General features: G+C 42.5%; 1 protein-coding gene across 7 annotated transcripts in view; it reads right to left on the bottom strand.

Annotated features, from left to right (window-relative positions):
- The window catches only part of anks1b (ankyrin repeat and sterile alpha motif domain containing 1B), a 253,213-nt gene that overhangs the window by 186,986 nt on the left and 39,070 nt on the right, over positions 1–27,157 (bottom strand). For 4 of the 7 annotated variants that reach the window (XM_069519469.1, XM_069519470.1, XM_069519474.1 and 1 more), the window contains exons 2-9: positions 26,164–26,244; positions 24,092–24,248; positions 15,388–15,540; positions 13,383–13,526; positions 6,691–6,766; positions 4,795–4,896; positions 1,158–1,280; positions 184–371 (exon numbers count right to left, since the gene is read on the bottom strand). In XM_069519469.1, the coding sequence (XP_069375570.1) occupies positions 184–371; positions 1,158–1,280; positions 4,795–4,896; positions 6,691–6,766; positions 13,383–13,526; positions 15,388–15,540; positions 24,092–24,248; positions 26,164–26,244 (1,024 nt within the window). Of the gene's footprint in view, positions 1–183; positions 372–1,157; positions 1,281–4,794; positions 4,897–6,690; positions 6,767–8,573; positions 8,920–13,382; positions 13,527–15,387; positions 15,541–24,091; positions 24,249–26,163; positions 26,245–26,333; positions 26,487–27,157 lie in introns of those variants that run through there. The other 3 variants (XM_069519471.1, XM_069519473.1, XM_020092385.2) reach the window with 3 other exon arrangements.

Below are 27,157 nucleotides of genomic sequence, written 5' to 3'. Positions count from 1 at the left end.
TATCAAAGTTAGCCTCAATTATCTTTTTCTGTCAACTACTCACTTCCTCAAGTTATTACTCTACCTCCTGTCTGAAGTTAGTGAAGTGCTGAGTTTGACTGTTGATTGAACATAGAGTTGGTGGATTGGTTATAAGTCTTAAAGTGACTTTTAAACCCGACCAATCCTCTGTGGTAACTGTACCTTGGTGCCTTGAGTCAGGGTGCCGTTGGGTCGATCGGGCCGGTCCTCGTCTGACAGCCGCCCGCTCCCAAAGCTGTCCATGGAGTGGGAGGAGATGGTGTGGCAGAGCTCCTCGAAGGAGTAGTCCCTGTCCCGGCACTTCTTGATCTCGTGGAGCAGTTTGGACAGCTCGCTCGTCACGGCATCATCTGGGGGGTGCGAGGAGGAAGGGTAAGGAAACAGCAGCATGAAGAGAGTTCCTATGACACATCCCTCACAGTGAAGATTATTTCTTTGATTTCTAATTTAAGAGAAAATGAATTATTCTATCCTGCTTCACCGATTTAACACTTGGATTAACTTTAGGCAAAAACCAGAGCCAGAGCTAATGTCTGTAAAACAACTAATGTCTGTAAAACATGTCTCTCTTCTGCGGAGCTGATGTGTTCAAAGTGGCTCATTCAGCCACATTCTGAGGGGCTAATCACTTTCTGTTGTCTCCCTCCAACAGTCTCTGAGGTAATCAAGGTAATTATGGGATCTGCTGACAGTCACTGAAGGAGGAAAGCGGATCAGCATCTGATCTCAGCTTGCTGCAATGTCACAGTCAATGCACAGGGGGCAGCGCTGGACAGGGAAACAGCATTGTCTCCACTGAGGGAGCTGCTCTCCGTGAGTGTATTTATACTGCACATATTCAGATACTGCGAAAATAAATTGTTAAAATCAAGTTTAGGTTTCTGTACAAAATACACAAAACACATTTTTATTTTTATTCTTTCAGAGACATTGAGGCATAATTTAAAACTGATTCCTCAACCTCATGCAAAATGTATAGTTCCCTGGATTGTTATTTCACATCTCTGCTTCTGGTTTACACTTCAGTCTGAAAAGGAAATAATTTCTCAAACTCTTTCTGGTCGGATATAAAAAATAAAAAGTCTTCTAAAGTCATTTGGTCTTTGTTGCGTCGTGGTTAACGTGTTTGTACTCACTCTTGTGTCTGAGGGAGGGGGAGGCGGAGGGCGAGGGGATAGAGGTTCGAGGTGCTGGGATGGGACACTTGCGAACAGGCTCCTCCACGATACTCCTCCTCTCCATCTCATCCATCATATAATCTACAGAGACATGGAGGCAAAGGGGTGAGGGGGGGTTCAAATGTGATGAAAGAGTGAGCGAGGAACGGGAAACAATTTTTGGAGGAAAAGTGTGATGGCAGTGTGACGGCGTGGGAGGACGAAGGGAGGAAAATCACCACAGAGGGATTTTACTGGATCGATACATGAGTACAGCCACAGACATGATGAACAGATCAGTTCAGACTTCACCACAAATTCAGGTACGGTTTTGTTAGTTTTCTAGTTTGAATAAAAATGTCTGTAAACTGTATAAAGAATAAATAAACAGTCGTCTTTAACTATTTACACTTGGTATAGAGTTTCATAAATAAAAGATACAGAAGAATACAAAAAAATACCATATAAAAAGAATAAAAGGATAAAAACATTAACATTTAAACAAGAGCACACATTACAATAATAAAAACTAGAAAAATATGTTTCAAATGTTGATTTAAAGAAGATGAAAAGCAATGAAAGCGCTCTGCTGTTGTAAAGAAAGAAAGAGGACTGAGCTGAAATCACACAAACAAACACTGACAGAGACTAACGCACACACGCACACACACACACACACAGAGGAATCATGTGACAGCTAATACCTGCAGAGCCCTAATGAGGAACTCTGCTAATGTCAGGAAAGAGTGTGTGTGTGTGTGTGTGTGTGTGTGTGTGTGTGTGTGTGTGTGTGTGTGTGTGTGTGTGTGTGTGTGTGTGTGTGTGTGTGTGTGGTGTGTGTACGACTAACAATCCTGGCATTCAGTTCAATTATCGTGACACGGCCACATTTGCATGTGATTATAAAGCGCATCAGAGTCAGAAAGGAAGGATTAAAATGCTTTGACAGTTTTATTGCTCGTACATCACATCAGCAGATTCTTCACAAACAACAGACGTCACACGGCTCCGTGTTGCTCTGAGTGTTACATGAACTCATGCACAGTGCTGGGCTTCATAATCAGAGCTGCTGGGCATTAAAACCGTGAAGCGTTAAAGAATCTGAACAGTAAAGGATGTATTGTGTGCTGTAAATCAAATGAGGACCTCTTCATAATTAGCTGCCTGTGGCAAACATAAAGCCCCTCAGCTGGTAAAACTGAGTAAATGACAGGTCTTTTGCTGTCTGTGTGTGTGTGTGTGTGTGTGTGTGTCCTTTCCCATCTTCCTCTCCAACAGGAAATGGCATGCAGCTGATCTTTTCACTAAGTCACAGCTGTCTCCTTTTTCTCCCCCTCTCTCCCCCTCTCCCCCTCTCTCACACAACCAATTTCAGGCCCTTATTTATGCTGAAGTCCAAATCTCCACGGAGATGAGATTTTGATGGATGCTATTCCAACCCAATATCTACCAGCACATGGTTGTTGACATTTGAAAAGCTACATGTGCTTCATTCACTTCTTTGTTGTGGATTCTGGACGTCATATTTTCTCATTCAAATATTCTAGTTAAATCAGTGTATTTATAGAGCACGTTTAAAAACAACAGATGTGGACCAAAGCCCTTTCCAGCTAAAGGGGATTTACATAAAAAAAATAAAACAGCCAAGAAAACAACAATAAGACGCTGAATAAATAGATTTAAAAAAACATCCATCCATCAGAGCTTATCTGGGTTCAGGACGTGGAGGTGGAGTATCCCAGACATCCCTCTTTCTAGCTTTTGCTTTCCAGCTCTTCTCTTCAAGTTCTGCCCAGTCCACCCCAGGGGTCTCCTCCCGTTGTAGGGTGCCCCGCAGACCTCCAAATTACGACGAACAGGAAGTATCCTAACAAAATGCCTGGACTTCTTCAACTGTCCCCTTTTGACGTGAAGGAGCAGAGGTTCTGCTCCGAGCGTCCTCCGGATGTCTGATCACCTCACCCTTTATCTAAGGTTGAGTCTAGATACCCAATGGAGAAAACCCATTTCAGCCCTTTGGACTCACAACCTCTTTCTTTCTGTTATCGATGTGGAGGGGCAGAGTGTTGTGCAGTGGAGGGGCAAATACAGCAATGAGATTGTTTTTTCACTGCTCAGACATTTAACAGGAGCTTTAAAACGTTGGGCACATTAATCTGGAGCTGGAATTACTTGTAACATCTGAATCTCTCTTCCCATTGCATCGCTGTGTTTTCCCTGGTTTGTTGTCAGCTGTGTGTCTTTTATTCTCTCGCTGTGCCCAATTTGTAGCTGTGTGTAGCCAACACCCGCCCCATGCGTACACCGAGCGGGATGTGGGGTCCCTCTTGTCCGAGACAGGTTCCAGCTGCTGAGCCGTTGCCCATCCCCACTTCCTGTTTCCTGTCTCATGAGCCAGGGATCCTGATTGGAGCGGCGCCCGGTGTGGTTCTCCAGTCGTGAGGATTCAGTTGAGGACTTAATAGTTTAAAAAGCTTGGCCAGCTCGAAAGTAAAGCAGCTGGGATCCTCAGCTCGCCAACGTGCCTCCTGTTACTGTTTCAGGCTGGTAGACGTTAACTGTGGCACCAGGACTTTAAATCATCTGTAGCTACGCATCTCACACAGATTACACCAGGACAGATAGCGAAGACGTCCGAGCCACAGATTGCAGCCTTCATACCAAGCCTCGTAATCAGGACGTCAGGACGACACCGATTTGGAAGTTGTAATCTGGGGAATCTTTGGTTCCCCAGAAACCGTGGAGTGAACTCACACCAACAATCACTGGTCACACACAAAACACACTGCAGTGAACTTAGAACAGGCTGTGTGATGGTAGGTGACAAACCAAGATGAGGAAAATGTAAAATTATAGTTTTTTTGACTGAAATAGATGAGGGGTTACTGCGGTAGATAAGTGCTGTTGTGAGATTTCCACTCAAAACTATTTTGAGTCACATTGATTAGTTGTTGCAACTTTTTTCCCCAAAACACCCAGAATTCTTCAGTTCAGCTTCTGAAATAATAGGATGTGTAGAAAAACGGTTTTCTTTCAATGTTGAATATGACATCTCCTTTCTATTTAATATGTTATTCAATGTTTAATGTCTTCGAGCATTTTTATAACCCAAACTTCTGAAACATGTCCACACTCATCCTGCAGCTCATGTACTGGACTACTGCCATAAACACGTGTGAATATAGACTGCACCTGAAGTGGATGTAAATTGGGCTGAGCATGAATCACAGATTGCGGTGTTCAAGTTTACGTTAAAATATTAAAGAGCGGAGGGATTCAGTGTAATAATAGTGCTGACTCATTAGAAGAGTGTAAGTTCTAGTTACACTGAAGAGAGGGAGACTCCTAGTTTTAAAACAACCCTGCATTGTGTGTTTGTCTGGGACAACCTTTACAGAGCTCGAGTTGTGTTACTAAACTCACACAAGAGCTTCCATTGTTTCCTCATGGAAGATACATTTCCTGGAAAACAACATTTCTCAACAGTCACAATGTCATTTTCTACATTTACAGCACACAAGTTCTTTTCTTGCTCCTGCAGCGACCCAATTGTGTGTGTGTGTGTGTGTGTGTGTGTGTGTGTGTGTGTGTGTGTGTGTGTGTGTGTGTGTGTTACCTTGGATAAGAGCAGTGATCTGCTGGGATTTGGGTGCAGGATGTTCCCTCAGGATCTCCAGCGCTGCTCTCCCCTGACTATCCGTCAGATTGGTGTCGATACCTGGGAAAGAAAAGACACAGTGGGTGATGGTCTCAGGAGGTAGAGCGGGTCGACCACTAACCAGGAGGTCGGTGGTTTGATCAGTGACTCTTCCGGTCTGCATGCCGTAGTGTACTTGGGCAAGACCCAGAAAATGTACTGCTCTCTCACCAGAGTCATAAGAGCTAAAAGTAAAGTGACAGAAACAAACTCTGAGAATCATTTATTTGATTTGTACTTGGACTTTTCAGTTTGGTCCACGTCCCATTCACTAACACGGAGGCCCAGGATCTAGTGACTCACTCGCATAGAAACAAAACTCCTGATGAATGTGTCACCAGAGGAGGAACTTGGGATTTTATTAATTCACAAAAACTCTTCATCAACAGCTTTCATCAAGTTATTTATTGGACAGAGAGAAACTCACTTGAAGATGTTAAATTACAATCCCAGACAGTGACGCACTCATGAATTCACAAAACACAGAGACCAGACAAAAACAAGACTCACACAAACTCAGACACAGATACACACCCAGACTCATAAACAAGCTCAGCAATGTGAAATTGAAGCTTTTGGAATTCAAGATTCATGTGTGATTTTCCTCCACCAGAATCTTTATCCACCTTGGTCTCTTTAATCCTCCTCTACTTCTACATGAAAAATATATGTTCTTCTATTCCAGTCGCTCTGCTGGGAACCATCGGGTATAAATAAAAGAAAGGTGAATATACACAGGGAGAAAGCACATTTGAACTTGATGTAATGTGCCAGTTTCTTCTTTTACTTACTTTTTACGCATTGCTTTGATTTACTCTCATTAACAGAATCAAAGTTTTCTTGTGTTTTGTAGACACACGCAGCAGTTGAGGTTCAAACCCACTCAACAGAAAGAAGCAACTCAATTCTTCCATATTACTTATAATGTGAAACAATTCTTCAAAATGTCTGAAAACAACAAGACCTACGTTTTATCCTTTTCTAACTTGTGCACTTACATTATCCAAAATGTTTCCAACAACGATCAAACCCAGAGAAAGGACGTTTGTGCAGCAACGGAATGTTTGATCTCGTGGAAAATCTGAACATGAAATAAAAGAAAACATGTTCTCGAAATGAAAGAAAAGCTCTTGAAATGTTTTAATTTCTAAGGAAAGAAACCAGTTCTCTCCACTAAAACCAAAACACAGAGATAATTTAACCGACTGTTTATTTTTGCATCCTGAGCTGTTTCCCTGCATAGTTTATGACTGACAATGGAAACAAGGCCACTGTCCTGCGTCTAACATGCAGACATGTACCAAGTTTGACTTGTTGCGGGTCAGACCAGCATGGCCCCCATGTTGAGCCAGGAGGTTAATACAACCAAGGCCGCGCAGAGGAAGTCCTGCAGGAAACAGGAAGTGCTGAAGGAAGGAAAGCGTGGGAGGGGACGGCGGCGGGATCAAGAGACAATAGCGTCCAGGTTTAACGTACAACGTCACTATGTGTCACTCTGATCACACTGTGTCATATATATTAGCTTTGTCTTATATTATAGAGAATAGTCACACAAAAAAAAAGATAAAATGGAGAGATTCAGTTTTTAACAACGCTAAAGAACGCAGCAGACAGATGCTCGGAGTTCACCTGAGGGTAATTTCAACCCACAATCTGGGAAGAGAAAAAAAACATGTGGCCTGTATAGCTGCAGGTTAAACTAGAGAAAGACAACAAGACACACAAGCGCACACACATGCACACACATGCACACACACACGTGCACCAGCAAACACTCAGAGTTTTTGTTTTGCTGAGACGCAATAATGAACCCACCTGAGTCGAGCAGAAGGCGAACTACATCCATCTTCCCAAAGAGAGCTGCCTCGTGGAGGGCACTGCCATTCTCCGTCTGAGAGAGAGAGAGAGAGAGAGAGAGAGAAGGGAAACCTGAGTGTTAATATTCCATCACTATTTAAAACCAACAAAAACCAAAATTAAAAACAAATAAATTAACGAATTACAAATGAAATGAAGTCAAAACTCCGTGGCTGGACCATGAACGGCTAATGTGGAAAGGAAGACATAGATTTTGAACCATTGCAAACAACCGCTGTCAATAGAAAGCGGCTATAATCTAAAGTGCAGCTCTGCTCATACATTAAATTCCAATAAATTTGTTCTATTTACATGTTTACGTTGTCAATCGTACAATAGGCTGCGACTCTCTGAGGTTTCTGTGTTGTTTCCTCCTGCTGAAATACTTTTTGTAGCTGACATCATGTTTATGGGGTCGGTCCAGCTGTTGTGAAGCCAAACTGATTGAAACCATCACACAGGCAGAGGGAGAGGAGACGTCCCAGCGTCTCTCACCATCCACCAGCCTGTATCAGCCTCCAGTGCTCCTGATGGGCATATTACAGATATGATGCAACACATGGAAACTACAGAGGGGAGGGGGCTCTGCTAAGTGCCTACTCTTGGATCTGCAGTGATGACAAAGCCGCTTTCAACAGAGCAACACTCAGAGCCACTACACAAAACTGAAACAGCTGTTCAATCGCGCAGCGTAGGTGACTGAGAACAAAAGTAGATTTAAAGGCAGCAGGTGTAGAATTTTTATGTGACGGCAGCAGCTCGTAAATTATCCTGACGAGATAAGTTATGGTTTGTAAAGAACTAACTGTGTGTGCAGCAGTTTGCTCAGCTTTCTGTTTTTCTGCACCCATGTGGAATATTTGCCATTTTTTCAGGAATATGGGTAAAAAGTCCAGTCAGTCATGGTTTCTGCAGGTTTCAATAATAAAACCAAGACTTTTTAAGATCATAATGAATTAGATGAAGACCTGCATCAAAGATAACAGATATGAAGGAATATCACAATTAGTTACACTTCCCCACAATCCAAGATAGAGAATAACCCTCGAAACTAATATTTTCATCGTTGAGAAAGAATTAGAACACACGAAGACTTGACAAACTAAACATGTATTAACTAACGTATTTAATGGTAACTCACATTTTAATATTCAAAGACTTTTTAAGTCCTTAAATTCAGATTATAAAATTTTAGACATCTTTTTAAGGCAATTTATTTTCTGGTGTCACACTAGTTGACTGATCTACAGGTGGCAGTACTGCACCACAGCAACACACCTGCAGACACGGTGAAGAATAACAATGCATATGAACAATGCAACGTTACGCTATCATCACGTTAAAGCAGTGCGACCCTTTAAATCTTCCCCTTACCTCCCTTGGTCATCTCTCAACTGATTTCCTGTACTTCTAAGGTCAAAGATCAGAACTAGAGAATCAATTTCATCATGACATTGATGATATTCGACAAACAAATTGATTATGGTCACAGCTGTTGCTCACTGCTGCACTTACACATTGAATTTACTGCTGCGGACACCTTGCTGGAAGTCAAACCACCCATCAGTGACACTACGGAGTTGAACTTGACCTCATGCACAAATGAAGCCACGGTTAAAAACACAGCAACATACATAACACGCTGAATCCATCGCATCCTTCACGCTTGGCTCCCTGTCACATCACAGATGAAAACCTGGACTGAACCAAACTCCCAGGCTTAATGAAGACAAATTATTTGGACAACAGCCAGGCCTGCTGATACATCACCGGCCGGAGAAATTCAACTCAACACGACGCTGCACCAGATTAACACCCGCTGCAGGGAATACTAAACTTACTTCAGCCGCTCTGTTTCCTCCGCAACAAATGTGTCATCGCCACAGAGAAGGTAGGATTGGGGGGACGGGGCAACGCACCAGAAATAGCGACACCCTCGGAAAGGTCAAAGGTCAAAGGTCAGGTGAGCCGAAGAGATTTCTTTTTCCAGGTGTACATTAAAAAAAAAAATGAGGCGAGCGGTCACATTTGCAGAGACAGTGAGTGAATCGAACTGTGGAGGCAGTTTTTTACCCACGAGGAAGTGAGCGGAGGTGGGAGTACAGGAAATGATCCACCTCTTTCCCTAACACTCACAAAAACACACACACACACACACACACTCCACTTGCCCTCGTGGTCATCTCTATACCACTTCCTGTCCCGTTTCCCATGGCGATTATGCAGTGATGTCACAACAAAACGAGGAAGGCGATTCTCGCTCTCGAGGAGTTTCCGGGAATTGAAAGGCAGATGACTTTCTGTTTCACAGTTGCCGGTGGAAATCTAGCAGGCGCTCGCTCACGTTGAGACAAAGGGACGGCTGGAAATGATCAACTTCGCTTGCAAAATGCAGTCTGGTGTGTGTGAGTGTGTATTAATATTAAACTCTTGACTGGAGCTGGGTCCCTGCCCACCCTGCAGCAGGTTCCTCCTCAGGGATTTCCCTTCACATTTATGGAAACAAAGAGAGAGATACACAGACAGCGGAGAAAGAGAGACTGTGCTGCCGCTATAAAATATTCATTCACACTCACATACACCTATATGGCTTGACTCCAATTACTGACCTATACGAGTGCTCTCTCTTTCAACTCACGACAAGGTGGCCATCTGCGAGTCGCCCACAGCATTCACTCTGCACCCGCAACTGTACAGCTCCGACACCGCAGCCATGCACACACAAAACGCCACAGATGGATGGGAAGAAAGAGAGGAGTGGACAGGGGGAGCAGAGAAAGACTGGAGGGAGGTGGAGAAAAGAGAACAAATCTTTATCCAACTCCACCAGAACAAGAGAGAAACAGAGAACATGTGACCTGCGTGGATTGAGTGATTTAAAGGAAGTCAACCCTGGATTTGACCTTTGTCACAGGTAGAGATCTGGTTTTGGCAAAGTACGTTAGCACGCTGCTGGATAAATCAATTGCTGATCGTTGCTGTGATCGTTGAAGGCCACAGCGCTGCTTCATCACATGTCTCATGCTCCAGGCTTCGTGTTTGATTGTCAGTAGAGGTGGACTGCCACTACTAGTTTTGTTAGTGAGGAAGTTATATCGTTATTTAGTATTTGGATATTTTATATGGATGTTTGATTTTCAGATAGATTTTCTTTGTTTGTTTATTGTTGGCCAATATCCACCCTGAAGCTAAAAGACCACTCTCAATTTATTTTAAGGATTTTTAAAAATAAATTCATCGTTTGATTATTTGAGGATTGTTTCCTAGACGGGATATAAAAACCTGGATTTGTTTCTGGGCGTGCCAGAGTAGCTGTGAGACGTTTCTGTTGCAGGAGCTTCCTTTATTAACTGTTTACATACACAAAAAACATTTAACACACCAGAGAAAAGAAACACTAAAACCCCATCATATGTCTCCTTTAACTGGTAATTTATCAAATAACAGGAGCGGGAGACAAACCAGCACATTCCATTTTCTATCAGATTAAAACTTGCTAATAGTCAGTTAATGAGTTTTGTAATTTACTGCATCACACTCAAGGGCCGAGCACACACTGACTCACGAGACAAAACAAGCTGATGTGAAAAATCTTTCAGACTTATTACATGCAAAAAAAAAAAACTTGAATAAAACGTGACTCATGCAAACAGAACTTTTCTAATCATCTAACTCATTAGAAATAATCCCACAGAGGAGGAGAATCTACTCGGCAGGTGTGCAGGAGTATCTGTCTGTGTACTCGTGTTTAGAACCCCATCGTTTACCTGCTAATGTTGGTGAAACAGAGGTATTAAAGATATCAGTCCCCGAATGTGTTTGATTCTTTGTTCATCAAGATCACCGAATGATTCCTGGATCATTTCCCTTTCTCCTGATCCAGGCCAAAATTTAATGGGTCCTTTCTTGGCCAATGTCTTTCTTCCCGTTTCATGGAAATCAATTTAGTCATTTTTGCGTAATCTTAATAAACACAACACACAAGCTAACGGACAGGGGCAACATGACCTCTTTGTTGGAGGTAATACAGAAAAACTGTAGAGGCGTTTTGAGGGTTGGAATGCTCATCATTGTGAGAACGAAAGAGAGAGAAAGAAAGAGAAAGGGAGAGAGAGAAAGAAAGAGAGAGAGATTTGCATCAGTGGGTACAGAGGAGCAGATGAAGCAAATCAAAGCTGTGTAGAGTTCATCTTCACTAGACATGTGGAGCCTGAGGCTAAATCCCTGCAGAGAAACACAGCCCTGCTCCTCAGATCAGAGCACACACGCACACAAGAACGCACACACGAACAAACGCACACACACAACGCACTAACACACATCTCAACAAGGACAAACAGCAGAGACGACGGTCACTATACCGCCGAGTCACACATCTCCTTCCTATAGTGACAACACCAGATCTATTCCAGTATACAACAGGTCAGGTTGTTTACGTCTTAACAGAAATTAAACACACACACACACACACACACACACACACACACACACACACACACACACACACACACAAACTGCTGCAATATGTTTCTGACAGATTTGAACATACTGTATTCTGGAGGCCAGGGGCTGAATCTGATAAAGTATTCTCCTCAGCAGATTTGTTTTGTCGCTGTCACACAGTTTCTGTAACTGTACGGAGAAAACCATTTCATGCTTCATATTGTTTCTATAAACAAGACTTACACGGTCAGGAAAAGGGAAAATGGAGCATCTGTTATGGCGTATGTTGTTGTAATAAATGAACGAGGAGTCAGAGTCTGAGTTTGGCAGCAGTCGGAGTGAACATATCGTTCCACATTTACCTCAAACTGTACAGTAATGAAACCTCCACAGTTTTCTTTATGAAGTCAAACCCTGGTATTGATCACTCTCGCCTCTGCGGCTCCTCAGCACGTCAACTGTCCTGGTTTTTTTATTTTTTGTATCTAGACCCAGCAGCTTCCTAAAGCTTTGAGTCTGACTGAGCCCTGAAACCCCTGAAGCTGCTTTTCCTTCAATCCTCAACGATCACTGAACAACACCGACACGATTAAAGAATCAAAGCGTCAAACAAGACTTCCCATAAGAGATCAGTGCAGAGAGTACTGGAGACGGGTGGTGGATTCAGGTAATTGCAGGTTTTACGTGTGGAAGTATCAACCATTGAATATATATAAAGATGGACGCCATGACAGCTCTCTTAATGTGAAATCCTCTTGGTAGCCCCCTGGTGGCTGGCTAATGTATAAATCATAAACCCCTACATGTTAGTGGGTTGGACACGGACCAAATGAAATAGTCATAATACACATTAAACAAGTTTTTCTCAAAGATGGTTTCTGTCATTTGAGAAGTATTCAACAGAATTAGTCTTAGGAAATTGATTGGAACTGCTAAAGGTTGTTTTCTACACATTTAAGATAGTTAAGTATTTGAGTTTGTCAAAGAAAATCCATCTGAAGAAAAGGAAACTATGTTAAAGAAAGCAGCAAAGCGTGGCCACATTTTGACAGGGCTTCACAAAATCAAATCAACGACCGGAGAGCACAGTAACATGGAAATGAATGAAGAGGAGAGCAGGAAAGAAGCAGCACACTTTAAATGTGCATTTCTGTGTTTTCGGGACTGTTGACGTAAAAAGATAATGAACACAGTGAACTCTTGAGGACCTGTCAGGAATACCCTGTCCCCTGCCTCCTCCTCCTCCTCCTCCTTCTCCTCCTGCAGTCTCAGTCTTTCCTCTCAATCAATTATTCATCCCACCAACACACCACGGGAGGCATGCGCCGCATATGCTCTCTAACACACAGACACACTTTCAAATCTGCCAAGCCTGTGGTGGATTATACACACACACAAAAAACTGTACCCTCATTAAACACACAAAGACAGTGGCCTTGGAAATATTCACAAAGAGCAGAGACGAGGGGAGGAGGGACAAAACAGAACAGACGTATCTTTCCGGTCACTTCTCCACTCGCAGGTACATCAGATAATAAAACCAACTAGAAGGACATACATTTTATTTTTCTGTGCTCTTCAACAAATGGGACTTAACTGTTAAAATGTGCTTATTTAACTTGTTTTTGTATCTGGAAATCAAAATCATATAAAGAGACAGTTTCCCACAAACCACAGTATGGAGCATGTTTCTATAAACTATTGCCACATATGTTTGGAAATGTTCAAATGTGAAGGTTTCAAGGGACATCGGGGGCCCCAAGCAAAATCAAATCAATTAATCATCCAAACTTTATTTGTACAGCCCATATTCAAAAATACAATTCAACCCTTGACGAGAATAAGGGAAAACTACAAGGAAATGCTTTTAACAGGGGGAAAGAACGTAGAAACCACAGAGAGAGAGACGAACAGAAGTGATAAATAAATAACAATAAATTAAAAAAATATTGTCAGTCAGAGCCACTTTGTGCTTAAGAACACCAGCTGTTGATATCCGTGGACAAAGATACAGCTTATACTAAATTACAGCGATCATCCCCAGTGACCAAATCATTGTTCTATGTCAAAAATGTAAAAACAATATCAATATTCTTGTAATTCTGCAATTTCTATCCATAAAAGGCTGAAACAAGTTGTGTCAAAAACCTGTGAAGTGCTTGAATAGAACACCAACAGCTTAAATCTGTAAATGAGAGATTTCCTACCACACAGTTGACGTCCATGCCGGCCTCGAGCAGCGTCTGGACCGTGCTGTGGTGTCCGTTCCGCGCGGCCAGGTGAAGCGGAGTGTGTCGGCGAGTGTGGCAGGTCATGAGGTTGGGGTGAGCGCTCACCAGCATGCGCACAACCTGCACGGAAATATATAAAGACGCCAATGACAAAACAGCAATACAAGAGGAAACAAAATAATCACTCGACTTCAGAGTTTGATTCTAGAGAAAACAGAAATAGTAGATGACAAATAGGTTTCACCAGATATCCACTCCTTAATCTACAATCTTGCTCGAACAGCAGCTCAGCAACCAACCAAGTAAAGCAGTCATGTAAATCTCTGGATTTAGTATAAGAAATTAATTAAACTGTCCCGTCTGTTCTTTACTACCTCCGCCAAGTAGATTATGTTTTCACCTGTTTGCTGGTTTGTTTGTCCATTACGTGATTGCACAAAAAATAAAGAACCAATTTGCAGCAAACTTAATGGAAACATGGGAAACAGGCCAGGAGAGAACCCATTACATTCTGGTGCAGGTCCAGTTAAAGGGGCAGATGCAGACATTGTTTTTAATCACCTTTCTTAAAGTGTAGGTGAAATCAGTGCCCACTCATGATTATGAATTTTTGAGTAGGTAAATAAATAATAAGTAAATGAAATGTGTGAGGGGAAAGTTAAAGGCTTAAAAAAGCTCAACACACAGTAGGAAATCAGTTATCGATCATAAATCTGTTTTTACTGAATGTTTAATTAAAGTACATGTCAATCAACTTGAGTGTAGTAGGAGGTTGTTTGAGGCGGTGCAGCTACTTTTTCATTTTAATCCTGGATGGTGCTTTTAATAGCTCAGCTCAACAAGAAGAAGATCTCTCGAAAGCTCCCTCCTGTGTGTGTGTGTGTGTGTGTGTGTACTAAACTTTTGCCCTGTGTAAGTTACATCTGCACACAGCAGTAGCTTCCACCACAGGGATTTCCCTTCATTATTATGCAGAGAGAGAGAGAGGAATCCGTGCAGCCTTTATAAATTATTCATTCACACTCAGACAAACCTGTATGGCTTGACTGCAATTACTCATCAGAGAGGATGTGTGCGTGCATTAGAACGCTGGCAGGCTTTTGCAGCAGACTCCTCTCGGTGCTTGTCACAAAAGTAAAGACGCAGTTATAAAAAGGTGTATGAGGATGACTTTTCTTTTCTCTGCTCTTATTTCCAAAATAATCACCGGCATCTCTCGGTGTGAAACGACCGACTGACATGCACTCTGGTCCGGCAGGAAAATGCAGATGAAGTTGCCAGCTGCTGCTTTTCACCTGCCAGCGACCACGTCCGCCAGGAGACATAATGCATGCAGGGGTTTCACACTCGCACTGTTTTCCAACACTTCAGCTTCAAGAACTGACTGTTCACTCGCTGCCTAGTATTTTACCTCAGCCTTTCACAGGCGCCCCTGTGAGGACACGATCACTTATTCACTTCCTGTCGATGGTGTTGCAGTTGATCAGAAGCTTTTTTGCCACAACATCCAGTTAGTTTATTGCTTTTGTTTCACCTTAACTGACTTTAGCTTCACACTTTTTTGTCAGAGTTAAAATTAAAATTTCACTGCATATTAAACATCATTAGTGGCGCAGTGCCCTTGCAATGACCATGCAGTTCTCATCCATTTCAAAGGCTTGAATCGTCCAGGAAATGGAAATTTGAGTTTCTCCCCTCTGGGTCGTATCAAATGGTCAATTTTAACAGGATCAGATATGATTTTATCTGTGAGGTCATCAAGCTGCTACAGGCTCAGGAGCCAGGTGAGGAAACGTCCTCCAGGTAAGTACTGCACGGTTTGCAGTCGAGGGATGATGACGGTGATTTGATATATAACATATTTTATATGCATATTTATGGACCCCAGAACATTAATAGCATATATTTAATGAATTTGCTGATGTTTAATCCCATTTTTATTTTAGTTCCTCACTATGAATATAACATTATTGTCACTGACCTGGAGTCGTCCATACAGCGCTGCCAGGTCCAGGGGCGTCTCCTGCTGGCTGTTCCTCATCGTGGGGTCAGTCAGCTCCTGAAGCAGCACCGAAACTACCTCCGAGTGTCCGTACTGGGCCGCACAGTGAAGCGCTGTTTCCCTGTCATGGTTCTGTGGACGAATGAAAGGGGAAAAAACATGAGATAAGGAAAGCAGGAGAGGGAAATTAAAAACGGGTTTCATGTGCTTTCATAAGTCAAAAGCTGAATGTGGTTGTATATGATATGAATTGAGTCTCTCCCCTTGAATTTTTACCTCCACCGAGGAGGGTATGTTTTCATCCACATATGTTTGTTTGACTTTAAGCAGTATTAAGCAGAAACTACGCAAAGGATTTCCATGTAATTATGTGGAGGGACCTGAGGAAGAACTACAATATTTGTCGCTTTCATTGACGTTTTGCGAGATAAGACGTTTCCTCAAAGTTTAATTCATGGATCTTAATGAGAACATCAGTCATGTTTTGGGGACAAATATCAATATCGAGTGTGTGAAACTTGACGCAGATACAAATAAAAATCTGGATCTACTAAATGTGGTTTAATGTGCTCATCACTCCTTATTATCACTATGATGAGACCAGAGCCTGATTGCCAAACTCAACAAGTTGTACGAAGTTACAAGCAAAATTCAACCAATTACATCCTAGTCATGTGATAAAAGGGGGATGTTACATTTATCAGAGTAAGCTGGACCTCACGACGATTAAAAGGTGCCATTTAATTTACACTACATCACATCCTGGCCTCACTCTGGCCTGAGATCTCTGAGATAAGTGTGAGTTTTAAAGGTTACTCTGATCTCAGAGAGGAGACTCTTGTGTACAGTGGAACCATGAACCATTTCCAGCCTCTCTGGGGACCCCCGTCAAAGAGAGCACACTACCGGTGGTCCCTGAGGTGCTGCGGCTCTGAAAACAGCCCAGTAATGACTAGAAAATTGGGCAGAGGGACGTGTAGAAAGGAGAGAGAGCGATATGAAGGATAACCGTAGATAGGGAAGGGAGGGAGATTAAAGAGAGAGCACACGTGAGGCCTGCAGGGATTTAATCTGTGTTCCTACATGTTTGATAAATGGATAATTTGGCAGCTGTACATCAAAGCTTGGACAAAAAGCCAAACGGGCAGATTACGAACCAATGGGTGACGCCACGGTTTCCACTTGGTGTGACAGTATAAAAAAGATGGAGGACAATGGCAGCTCCCCAAAAGTGAAGCCAAAGCGTCTCAATTGCCTGGTGTCCGGCTGTAGTAAAGCTCATAAACCCCACCTCCTCTATGTTAGTGAACTCAGTCTATGGTCCAAACAGCAGCGTGTCTTTTCATGTAATCAACATTTGGAAACCTTTAAAATACAGAGATATATTTTCTTAGAGTGAGTCATGTGTAAAATTCCCTGATATAATTCCCCCTTCTCCCTCCATCTCTCTATCATAGTCCCTCAGATTCTCCTGCCTCGCTTGCACCTCTCAAACTTCCAACGATCGTTATCCAACGCACCGTGACCAGGCTGCTCAGATCTCATCTCATGCCTCCTCTTACTCTCCTTCTCCCCAGAGCCACAACCCTCCCTCCTCCCTCCACTGCTCCCCGCTTTCATTTAGACCTGCGAGCGGCAAGCGAGAGATGAAGAGATACAGAAGGAGCTGCTATATGAAAAAGACATATATATACACACACACACACACACACACACACACACACACACACACTCACACACACTCACACAACATACACGTGATCGAGCTGAGGGGGGGAAAAAAGGCTTGTGAGCTTTGCTTTTTCAACCAATCGCGTCCCTTTGTTTCCCCCCTTCGGCTCGCACACCCCTCCATTCATAGACGAGTGGAACGTTCGAGAGCCGGTCTGATTGCAGGTCCGCTGTAGTGTAAGCACAATAATCGCACACTGACGCACACTATAATTCACATTCATCACAGTTTACGGGTGTAATTGTTGGCTGCATTACATTTAATAAACTCCATTTGCTCTGTTCCTGTGTGGATATTCTACTATATTGTTATTTTCCACCGGAGTGACTCTACATGTCCAGAGGGAGCCTTTAAGTTCTTATCGGCAGGAGTGCATATATACTGCTCATATATATATATATGAATGCACTCCCGCCGAGTCCCAAACCAATGGAAACATAGGGCACTCTGTCATCATTTGCTACTGACGGTATTTATTGTAGCAGTGTCTGGAGAACAGGTCCTTCATCTATAATCCAAGGCAAACACAAATATATCAATTACATGTACTTCTTTAAACATTGATACAGAACAGAGTCTCCTGAGGAAAACCAGCAGGAGGTGAAAAGGCAGCGAGACGAGAACTGATGGCGTTTTCCACCAGAGTCCGTTGTTTTTCAAGACGCCGCAGACAGAGCATCAGCAGATTTGTGGCCCAAACACTTTACCCTGAAGTCGCTGGACGCACAACATGAAGGATGGTGAGATTATGGTTTCCATGGTTACCAACAGAAAATCATCCACAAAGACCTCTGGTTTTGCCCGAAGGGGGTTGTGTTTCTACCCGTTTGTTTGCTTGATAATTGTGAAACCTTTAAATGGTGAATAGAAAACGTTTCCCCCCTCTCTCTACATGAGTTCAACGCTGTGCAGAGCAAATCCATTATAACCAGAGGATGGTGGGTTTTCCCAGACAGCTTTGACTTCGCCGACTTTTTTAAGTCCAATTTAAACTTAACTGAGCTTTTAACACAAACGCACAAATATTCACAACACACATGTAAGGGTGCTCTGACTCAAGAGACTCTTAAAAAGCTCCTAGAGAAAGCTAACCTTCCTCTCTTATTTCCAGCGAGTAGTGTTTAAAAAAAGAAGGATACAAGATTAGAACATGTGTACCACTTTGCTGCTTGTTATGTGCTGCACTTCATTCTGAACACCGCCTCTCAAATTAAGCACCATTTGTGTGTTACCAGAGTCAAATTAATGTGTTTGAATAATTCATGGTAGCCTGAGAAGGTCATAGTAGCCAGTAATTCACGCTAAAATTAGACGAGAGTAAAAGGGAATCGATTTTTGTGGATGTTCCTAACAATTTAATATTGTTGAAACCTCTGAGATTTGTCCAATGAACTCAACTCAAGTTTGATATCTCTCTTGTTTAAACTGTCAAAAGAATAAACGAAAACTTGGGATGTGAAAAAGCGCCATAAAAGCTACTTTACCAGGTGGCGACACTGTTTTATCAACTGCTGTTTCCAAGTTGGAGAGCACATTTTCAAATCTTAATGGACCTTGTATTTTCTGAGAAATGTGACATTTAGAAACGTGTCCCTGAAACTGAAACTCCATCTGTTCAGGAAGGTCGTGATATGGTCGAATGCTGCAGGACAGCAGCTGAGCCGACCCTGTGGTGAGACTATATTTGATCTTTTACATTTAACGCTGACAATACCTCAGACTTTTAACAATAGGACGATGATGTCTACGTTTTGGACACACACACACACACTCAGACATATATCTACACGTTATAACCAGTGGAACAAAGATTGCAGCTAGTGCCGCTGCAGCTGCCGCCCCATTCTGTGCAGCCTCAAACGCACAATCACGCTTTGTTGCGTTGCGGCTCGTGCACGCTGCTCAAGATAGGGAAAATGCAATTCCCTGACTGACAGAAGAGTGACAAAGAGGTGAACAGACACACAGAAGTGACGGGACGAGGGCGGAAGAAAAGAAGAGGGGAGAGAGAGAGGGGGGAGAGAGAGAAGGAGAGAAAATCCTCCCTCTGTGTTCTCGGAGCAGGCTATGTATTTCCATTACGCTCGCTCTGACAGCTTTCCAATATCATCTAGCACTCTGTGTATTGTTGCTGATTGGGCTCTGAGCATCAGCCATCCACTAACGCCACATCAACCGGGGTGGCAGCACATTATTGATATGCCCATACAAATGGGTGTGAGTATGACTGTTTTTAACAGGCACATACTTCCTGATGTACAGTTAATGGTCACAAATATACAGTGAAGAGGAAGAGGAGTGAAGTATTGGCTTGTTCAAGCTCTTTTTTATCAAAACAGCTCCACAGTTTTATTAGTAATCAAAGAACTCATTATCAATTCATCTTTATTTCAATTCTAAACACACACACACCTCTCGTAGTAAATACTATCATTGCCCAAACAAACTGCTACTATGCAAATAAGCGAGCCTTATCAGACAGGCCGGGCTGAAATGAAGCCAGGGTGGTGAAGCGCAGAGGTTTTTTTATTTACTTGAACATACACCATGTTAATGCTGATGGACTGATATGTGGGATGATCTCCGTCTATGTTACAGAATCTCATAATCCCAGCAGCTCAGCTCGCTGCCTGGGGAGAGCCGGGTAAATAAATAGAGAATGAAAAAGAGGAGACGTGCACGACAAGATGAAACTTTATTTTTCTTCCGGCTCTTGTCTTTTATTAAGTATGTGAATCTTTTGCTCAACTATCATGTATGAAGAATATAGATGATGTGTATACTACATGAAAGTGCAGCATTTGACACTATCGATCATCACGTCCTAGACTGGGACAGTTAATTGGTGTTAAAAGAAATCGTATTTATCAGATTCCAATTTGTGCAAATTAACGATTAGTCATCTGGGATGTCACAGGGTTCCTCAGGGCTCTGTGCTCGGCCCAATCTTATTTACCCTGTATTTATATATATGCTCCGTTTAGGAAACATTATCAGGAAACTGTACGTTTTCTGTGAGAATGTGAGGACCTCCCTTCCTTCTCTTTATAAAGAATGAGAAATAGGAAAAGGAGTGTAGGGGGGTGGAAATCCAAGGGGAAGAGGTGGAATAAGTAAAGAGAGCAGTTAATTAAGAGTGTGAACATGGAAAGTGAATGAAGCACCCAAGGCCAAGAGGAGTGAAGGCAAGAGAGAGCTGAGAAGATAAGAGAGTGAGGAGATGAAAAAGTAGGAAGGAAAAGAAGAAACACTGGGAGGGATGGTGGGGGAAGCAGATCCTCATATTTTAAAGATGGAACCAGAGAACGTTTGTTTTTTTTACTTGATAAAGATTAAAGCGATTAATGACGACAAGCTTTTATTACTGCAATACTGACAGTTCACCTTCTGCTTTCATCCTATCTGTTAATGTTTTACTGTTATTTTATTGATCACAATACAAATATTAAAATCATCTCTAACCTCCATGTACGTTTTAAAATCTAAGGAGGAATCGTATTTCAGTTTTCAGGCCAATAAGCTCATAGAAAAACCCTGTGAATGTTTTTCTATGTGTTCATGTAACACCTCAATTAAATTAACAACACACACTCACACACAATCTGCTCTCAGCTTCAAATAATTACTCAGTGTAGTAGTTTGTTGACTCGTGTGGAGATGAATCACTTTTCTTTTGCTGAACTTTAATTTGGAAGTGTCAGGCTGATTACTCATAAGAAAACATCCTGCAGCTCAGTGTGTGTGTGTGTGTGTGTGTGTGTGTGTGTGTGTGTGTTTTGGCGGTAGGTGATGTTTGATCTAGGACTCTCCCAGAGCACTTTCAGATGGTAGCATGTGTTCTCAGAGAGGCCACGTTCACATGGAGATCGTCAGGAAACATGTGGTTTCATTTTCGAGTGTGGTAGCAACATAAGTACATGGAACCACCCCGACTGTGAGGTGAACACACAGCAGCAGAAACACTGGAAGACATTTGTAGAAGCACACAGGTGGCGAGCAACCTCCCGACCTTTCACCTTTACCTTAGTTCACGCAGGTTCCCAGAACCCTGCAGCACCTGGGCCAAGGCATGTCGGAAGTATTTAACTGCTACACGTGTGCTCAAATCATATACAGCTCATGTGAAGCAGAGAAACTGCAGTGCACATGCTCACCATCCTTCCAATCTTATCTTTGGCTGTTAATCTTTCTTCTCAGCAAATGGGAGTTAAAAGGGGAGGAGGATAAGAGGAAGAGAGAGAGAAAGGAATGATCCAATCCTCTGTCGACGGAAAAGAAAACATTTCTGGCATGTATCTGCAGCACAGGGGGACATACGTGACCGGGTCATTCACCCACATTCTCACACAAACAAATAACACTTCAATTGTCCAGATGCAGAAGAAGCCCAGAGGTTCTGGTTGCTGGTTCTCCCACACACAGAGTTTCCCACACTTTGTGCTGCTGTTTAAATATATACAGATCAGGCTGTTCCCACCGCCATAAATATATATGTGTGCTTTATAGTGCACTATTCGGTGATTAGTGAGTGACACAGAAAATTGTCCCATCCACTAACATGGAGGAGGCAAGGTTTCTGACATGTACTGCAGCCAGCCAGCAGGAGGCGATTGAGATGATTTAGTGAAGCATCAGTTTCTGAGTCAGTCTGAGTGGGAGACGGAGAGAGATGAAAACAAACAACGCCTCAGTCGTCACAACAATCGCTGAACCTGCGAGCAGAGTGCAATCCTCGGGTAAACAGGCCATTGTTCACGATCAGTCACTGTCTCACAAACATTCAGAAAGCACACATAAACATGCCCGCACCATTTGAATAGACAACCTTCACCTCTCTCATACACACACACTCCCACAACAAACAAAAGCAGCTGAGTGAGAACTACTGGGACTAATCAGGCATTAAAAAGTGTCTGGAACTGGTTTATCGCCGACTAATAACATCCACTAACCGCAACTGGCTGCAGTGGGGAACAGGCCCGCATACACAACCTCCTCTACCTCTCTTTCTGTCACTCTCTTTGCTTTTTCTTTAAGCTCAATCCGTCATTACAGCTTACCTTGCATCCCCGCCACACTCACCACTTCTCACCTCGTGCACAAAGGTGAAGACAAATGTTTCTCACGTGTTAAAACAAGTGCACCCCCACTGCAGTCGCACAATAAAACCAAGAACACACACATTCACAGATATATGCACACACACTCAACCTCTGACACGAGTTATGGTGAGCGTGGGCAAAGCATCACTGAGGACGGGGTAATGTGCAGTCGATGGCTTGCTGCTGTAAGTCTCGGTGAGGGTGTGAGCGTGTGTGCCAGACTCGGTATATCACGCTGACTAATGCATGCAAGCGCTGCCTTTTCCTGCAGACAAGACAGTGGGGGGGGAATATGCGGCTTATGCATTATGAACACAGAAACATTCGATAAATCTTCCTTTAATATTTATGCCTGCAACCCTGAGAACAACGTGAACACGTGACGACAGAGACGACTCATAACGAGCAGTGGACAGCGTCATAAAAACAAACAAGTGACCGGTCATTTCAGGATGTTTCGCTAAATTCTGTTTAAAGATGGAGAAATAAGAAGATCTTCTCAAGAACATCGAAGCACGGCAACAAATAAGAAATCCACTGATGAGGAGAAACTGGGTGAGGGAGCCACAGCTTATAAGACACATCCTTTCTGACTGACTCAACATCATCAGACTGTCTAATCCTTAACTTTCTTTGACTGGGAAGTTCTGCATGCGAGCAAATAAGTTTCACCTCCTTCACATAAACAGCAGAGATCTCCCTCTCCAGGGTTTACTGAATGAATCGTTAAATAAAACAGAACCAGGAAACATGGAGGGGTTTATTTTGCACAATTTACCATAAATTGAAGAAGGTGAGGGGAGATTTTTTTTATGTGCTTCAAGTAGAAGGGCACACACACACACTGAAACACACAGTGACACACACAGTGACTTCAGAGTCAGCATCTACTGTACATACAGCAGCTTCTCAATCAGCAGCTTCCACTCAGTGTGTTCACTCTGCCTGCACAGCAGCCCGCTCAGCTCGATAAATCATTGACGGGGTAGAAAAAAGAAAAAAGAAAATCACCCAGGTTCATTTGCTGATGAACCTCTTCATTTCAGGGGCAAGGGACACCATTTGTCCAGGCAAACAATTAGTCTCCAACAACTCTTAGAGGGAAGCGATTTGGCAAAATGTGCTTATTAAGTAAATAATGATCCAATAACCTGGGGGGTCCAACACTGCATCACCAACAGGATTGGGAATATTAAAAAAGACATTCAAATTTCAGCCACACTTCTGATTAAACACCTCGTGCTCGTCTTGAAAAGCATCAGTGAGCCGTGACATCATCAATATGCTGCGAGCGGGGACGGACCGGGAGAGAGTGAGGGAGGAGGAGGAGGAGGAGAAGGTCATTTTTGCTGATGAGGGATGACAGCAGTGGCAGGCCGAAGGCTCGCGGAGCTGAAAACGCTCGGCCGACTATCAGAGTGAGATCAGCAGAAACTCCACGGGATCTGCTCTTTTGGACAGGAGCCATAAAACCGACGGCTTGTGGCAGCGCTGGTTTACACGCCATGAGAAATACTGTGCAATGGAGGAACTCAAGCTTCATTTAGTCAGATGGGACGAGACGTTTCTCTTTCTGGAACAGCTACGAAACACGGAAAGTTTTTTTCTTTAGGCCAGAGCTGAAAGATTTAACATATGAGAGGGAGCTCAGAGATCCACATGTAAATATAGATTAACAATCTATGTTTACATGTTGAAGCATGTTTTGGTTGTGTAGCCGCTGCAGCCTCCCTGCATCCTTGTATCTCTTATCATTTCTCGATGGGAATTACAGTCTTACTTTAGTGGATGGATATGATAATAAAAGCTTGAGTTTAAGTTGGTGTTGAAATAAGGAAACAGTGTTTACCTGTTGGTTGACTCGGCAGGGCGAGGGTCCGTGGTGGATGAGGATTCGGACGATATCATCGTCTCCCCTCCAGGCGGCCAAGTGCAGCGGGAAGCAGCCTTTGCTGTCCGCCACATTTGTGGACGCCTCAAACTGAAGCAGCTTCAGAACCACGTCCCTGAGAGAAAGAGAGGGAGACAGACACAGATCAATAGACTGGAGAGAATGAATGGAGAGAGGCAGAGATGACCACAAAGTGTCACGTCTCTTGTGTTTTTAGTCCTCTTTTATATAAGAGAGTTTTCATTTCAAGTATGGATTGTGTTTTTCTTATGTTTTAAGTTTTGCTCCCTGTGTCCCTCTCCTGTGTCACTCTGTGTTTATTTTATAGAATATCACATCACAGAGTCACATTTCCACTGAGAACAGCACTTTCACCGCCCAGTTCCAAATATAGCAACGTTACCTTTGGAACATAAAGTCCTACACAACTTTTATGATAAAATGATAAAAGTGTGAACACCTTGCTGTTATCAGTGTTTGTATTTGAAGCAACACTATGTAACTTTTACCAAGCAACAGTTAAAACGTTCATATTGTGCAAAAAAACTCTTTAAAGCTCTGAGCAAGAAAAACAAATGATCTGATTCATTTTTTTTTTTTTTTGAAGCTGAGCAGCAACAAGTCCTCAGAGACCTGGTTCTTTTCATCGAGGGATTTAAAAATACCTGATCAGTTTATTTTCCAGGTTATAAGATGGAGGAAATAAGGCTTTGAAACTGTCTCCATATTATTTACAGACAAACAGGTAGATGAGCGTTAGGCGAACAAACAGACAGATGGACAAACAAGGTACTTAATTAATCCCACAGGGAAATTGCAGAGTACGAAGTGATCTCCATTACACAAATAGATGAGGTGGTAAATCACAGAGCTGCGGTTTGTGCTTGAAACTCATTTAGCAGCTGCTCAATAGTAATGTCAGCTTTTCATACGAGCGAGCCTCCAGCTGAAGTTGTCACCTCTGTCGGAAGAGGAAAGGTGAAGTGCTTCATTTGCATTGGAAAATGTCAGCAGGAGAAGCAGAGGGAGGGAAGATCCTCTCCCGGGAGCAGGGGTGAGGGTGAACGCAGCCCAGAGGACGCTAAACAAAACTGCTTTGTTAATTCCGCTCATTTATTATATTCTCGTATAAATTCACTCAGGTTTTAAGCAGCAGTTAAACAGCACAGGGAGGATCTCAGGGTCAGACATGAGAATATTCAAATTCTTAATGTGGTGAAAACTTCACTGCACATAAATAATCTTTAAAACAATTCAAATTCAGCCTGAATAATGAATCTCTGAATACTGCACTTCCTCCTTTATCTTAATTGCCGGTTCTCTTTTTACTTTCCCACCTCAACGCTAAATCCCTTCTCTGCAGCTTTTTTTGTCGGCGGCCTAATTTTCACTCTGAGGCTGCAGCTCTGCCTCCCTCCCGCGTCTCCTCCTCTCTCCTCTCCAGTCGATCTGACAGAGGAATGCCACATAATTGCCACCAAAACACAGGACTAATCCTTTAGCTCCAGAACACTGTGACAGTGGTCAGGTCTACAGCTGAGTCACACTGGGTTTCCAAAGAGCTATAGTCACAAAAACTCAAACATTAAGGCACAAAGTCAATCAACTGCAGGAATGCTATTTTTGAGGGTTGTGTTTTTAGCTAGTTTTGCTGTCTAGCTTTAGGTTAAGTGCAATACTGGCAGGAATCATGTAACTAATAATTCCACAAACATCTGAACAACCTGAAATAGTCAATATTCAATATTGAAATCAACCAACAGCACAAAATCATAGGAACTGAGAGACATAATGGAGAGAGCTAGACTATGTACAGCTGTTGTCCTCATGAAAAATCATTTGGTCTTCACCTGACATCAGAAACAAAAATAAAATCAAATAATAATAACTTTGATATTAGAGTCATCTTTCAAATGATCTTCTACATATTATAACTTAAGACTACATCCAAGTCACAGCATAACCATTTGTTTTGCTCTATAACCGAACACATGCATTTCTCTTAACAAACACTGTGTGTGCAGTCTTACCTGTGTCCATTGAGTGAAGCGTGATGTAAAGGTGTGTATCCTGAGCTGTCTGTGCAGTTCACATTCAGGCCCTTCCACATGCTGTGAAGAAACACAGAATTATACAGAATTAAATAAGTGTCTCACACACACAATAACACACAAACAACCAAACAAACAAACACACACACCTCCTCCCTTGGTGCCAGATGTTTGGTAACATGCTGGTTAATAACTCACTGGTTTCCATGTAAAGTTACATTTTGTTTGTGAGGCTCTTCTGGTAAAGTTTCACACAGTTTGTTTCTTTGCTTCACAAACATGAACATTTTACATTTTATATTCCATTAGTTTGTTGGAGGTTGCCACCTGCGCTGACTTACAGAAAGGAAGTGACAAACCACACTTAACCAATCAGGATCCAGGTCCTGGTGGAAGGTACCAAGTGTTGGACAGGTGAAGGGGGGGTTTGAGGTTTTTCTGAGTTTAAAGGTTCAGTGTGTAGAATACAGTGACATCTAGTGGTGAAGTTTCGTATTGCAGCTGAATACCTCTCAGTTTGGGCTACTGAGTGCAAAGTATCCAAAGAAACACACTTTTGAAAACATCACAAGAGTTATTTTATATTCAGTTTCTTCCTTTTCACCTAAACTTTACACACTGAAGGTTAATTTCACAAATATTTCAGTGTTGAATTATCTCACTTGTGTACTAATAAACAGAAAAATAACACTTGAGGTTTGATGCAAATATAAAGTGATGTTTCCTGCAATAGATTAAGAAGATTAAGATTTATTGTTGCCATAGTTTTCCTTCTTGTTTGTTTTTAATTTTCCTCTTTAAGGACGCCCTTTTGCTTTTTTTTTTTTTTTTTTTGTGTCTTCTTTAGTATTTTCTTCACAAAGCAGAATTGTATTTATTTATTATTTTTTGCTTTATTGTATTTGGGTCCTGAGGCAAGAGATTTTCTCATTTTGGGACTGCAGCCAGAGAAGTTTAAATCCTTTTTCATCAT

This window comes from Paralichthys olivaceus, chromosome 23, assembly GCF_024713975.1.
Source record: "Paralichthys olivaceus isolate ysfri-2021 chromosome 23, ASM2471397v2, whole genome shotgun sequence".
Taxonomy (NCBI): Eukaryota; Metazoa; Chordata; class Actinopteri; order Pleuronectiformes; family Paralichthyidae; genus Paralichthys; species Paralichthys olivaceus.
This window is presented reverse-complemented; position numbering and strand designations above follow the sequence as displayed.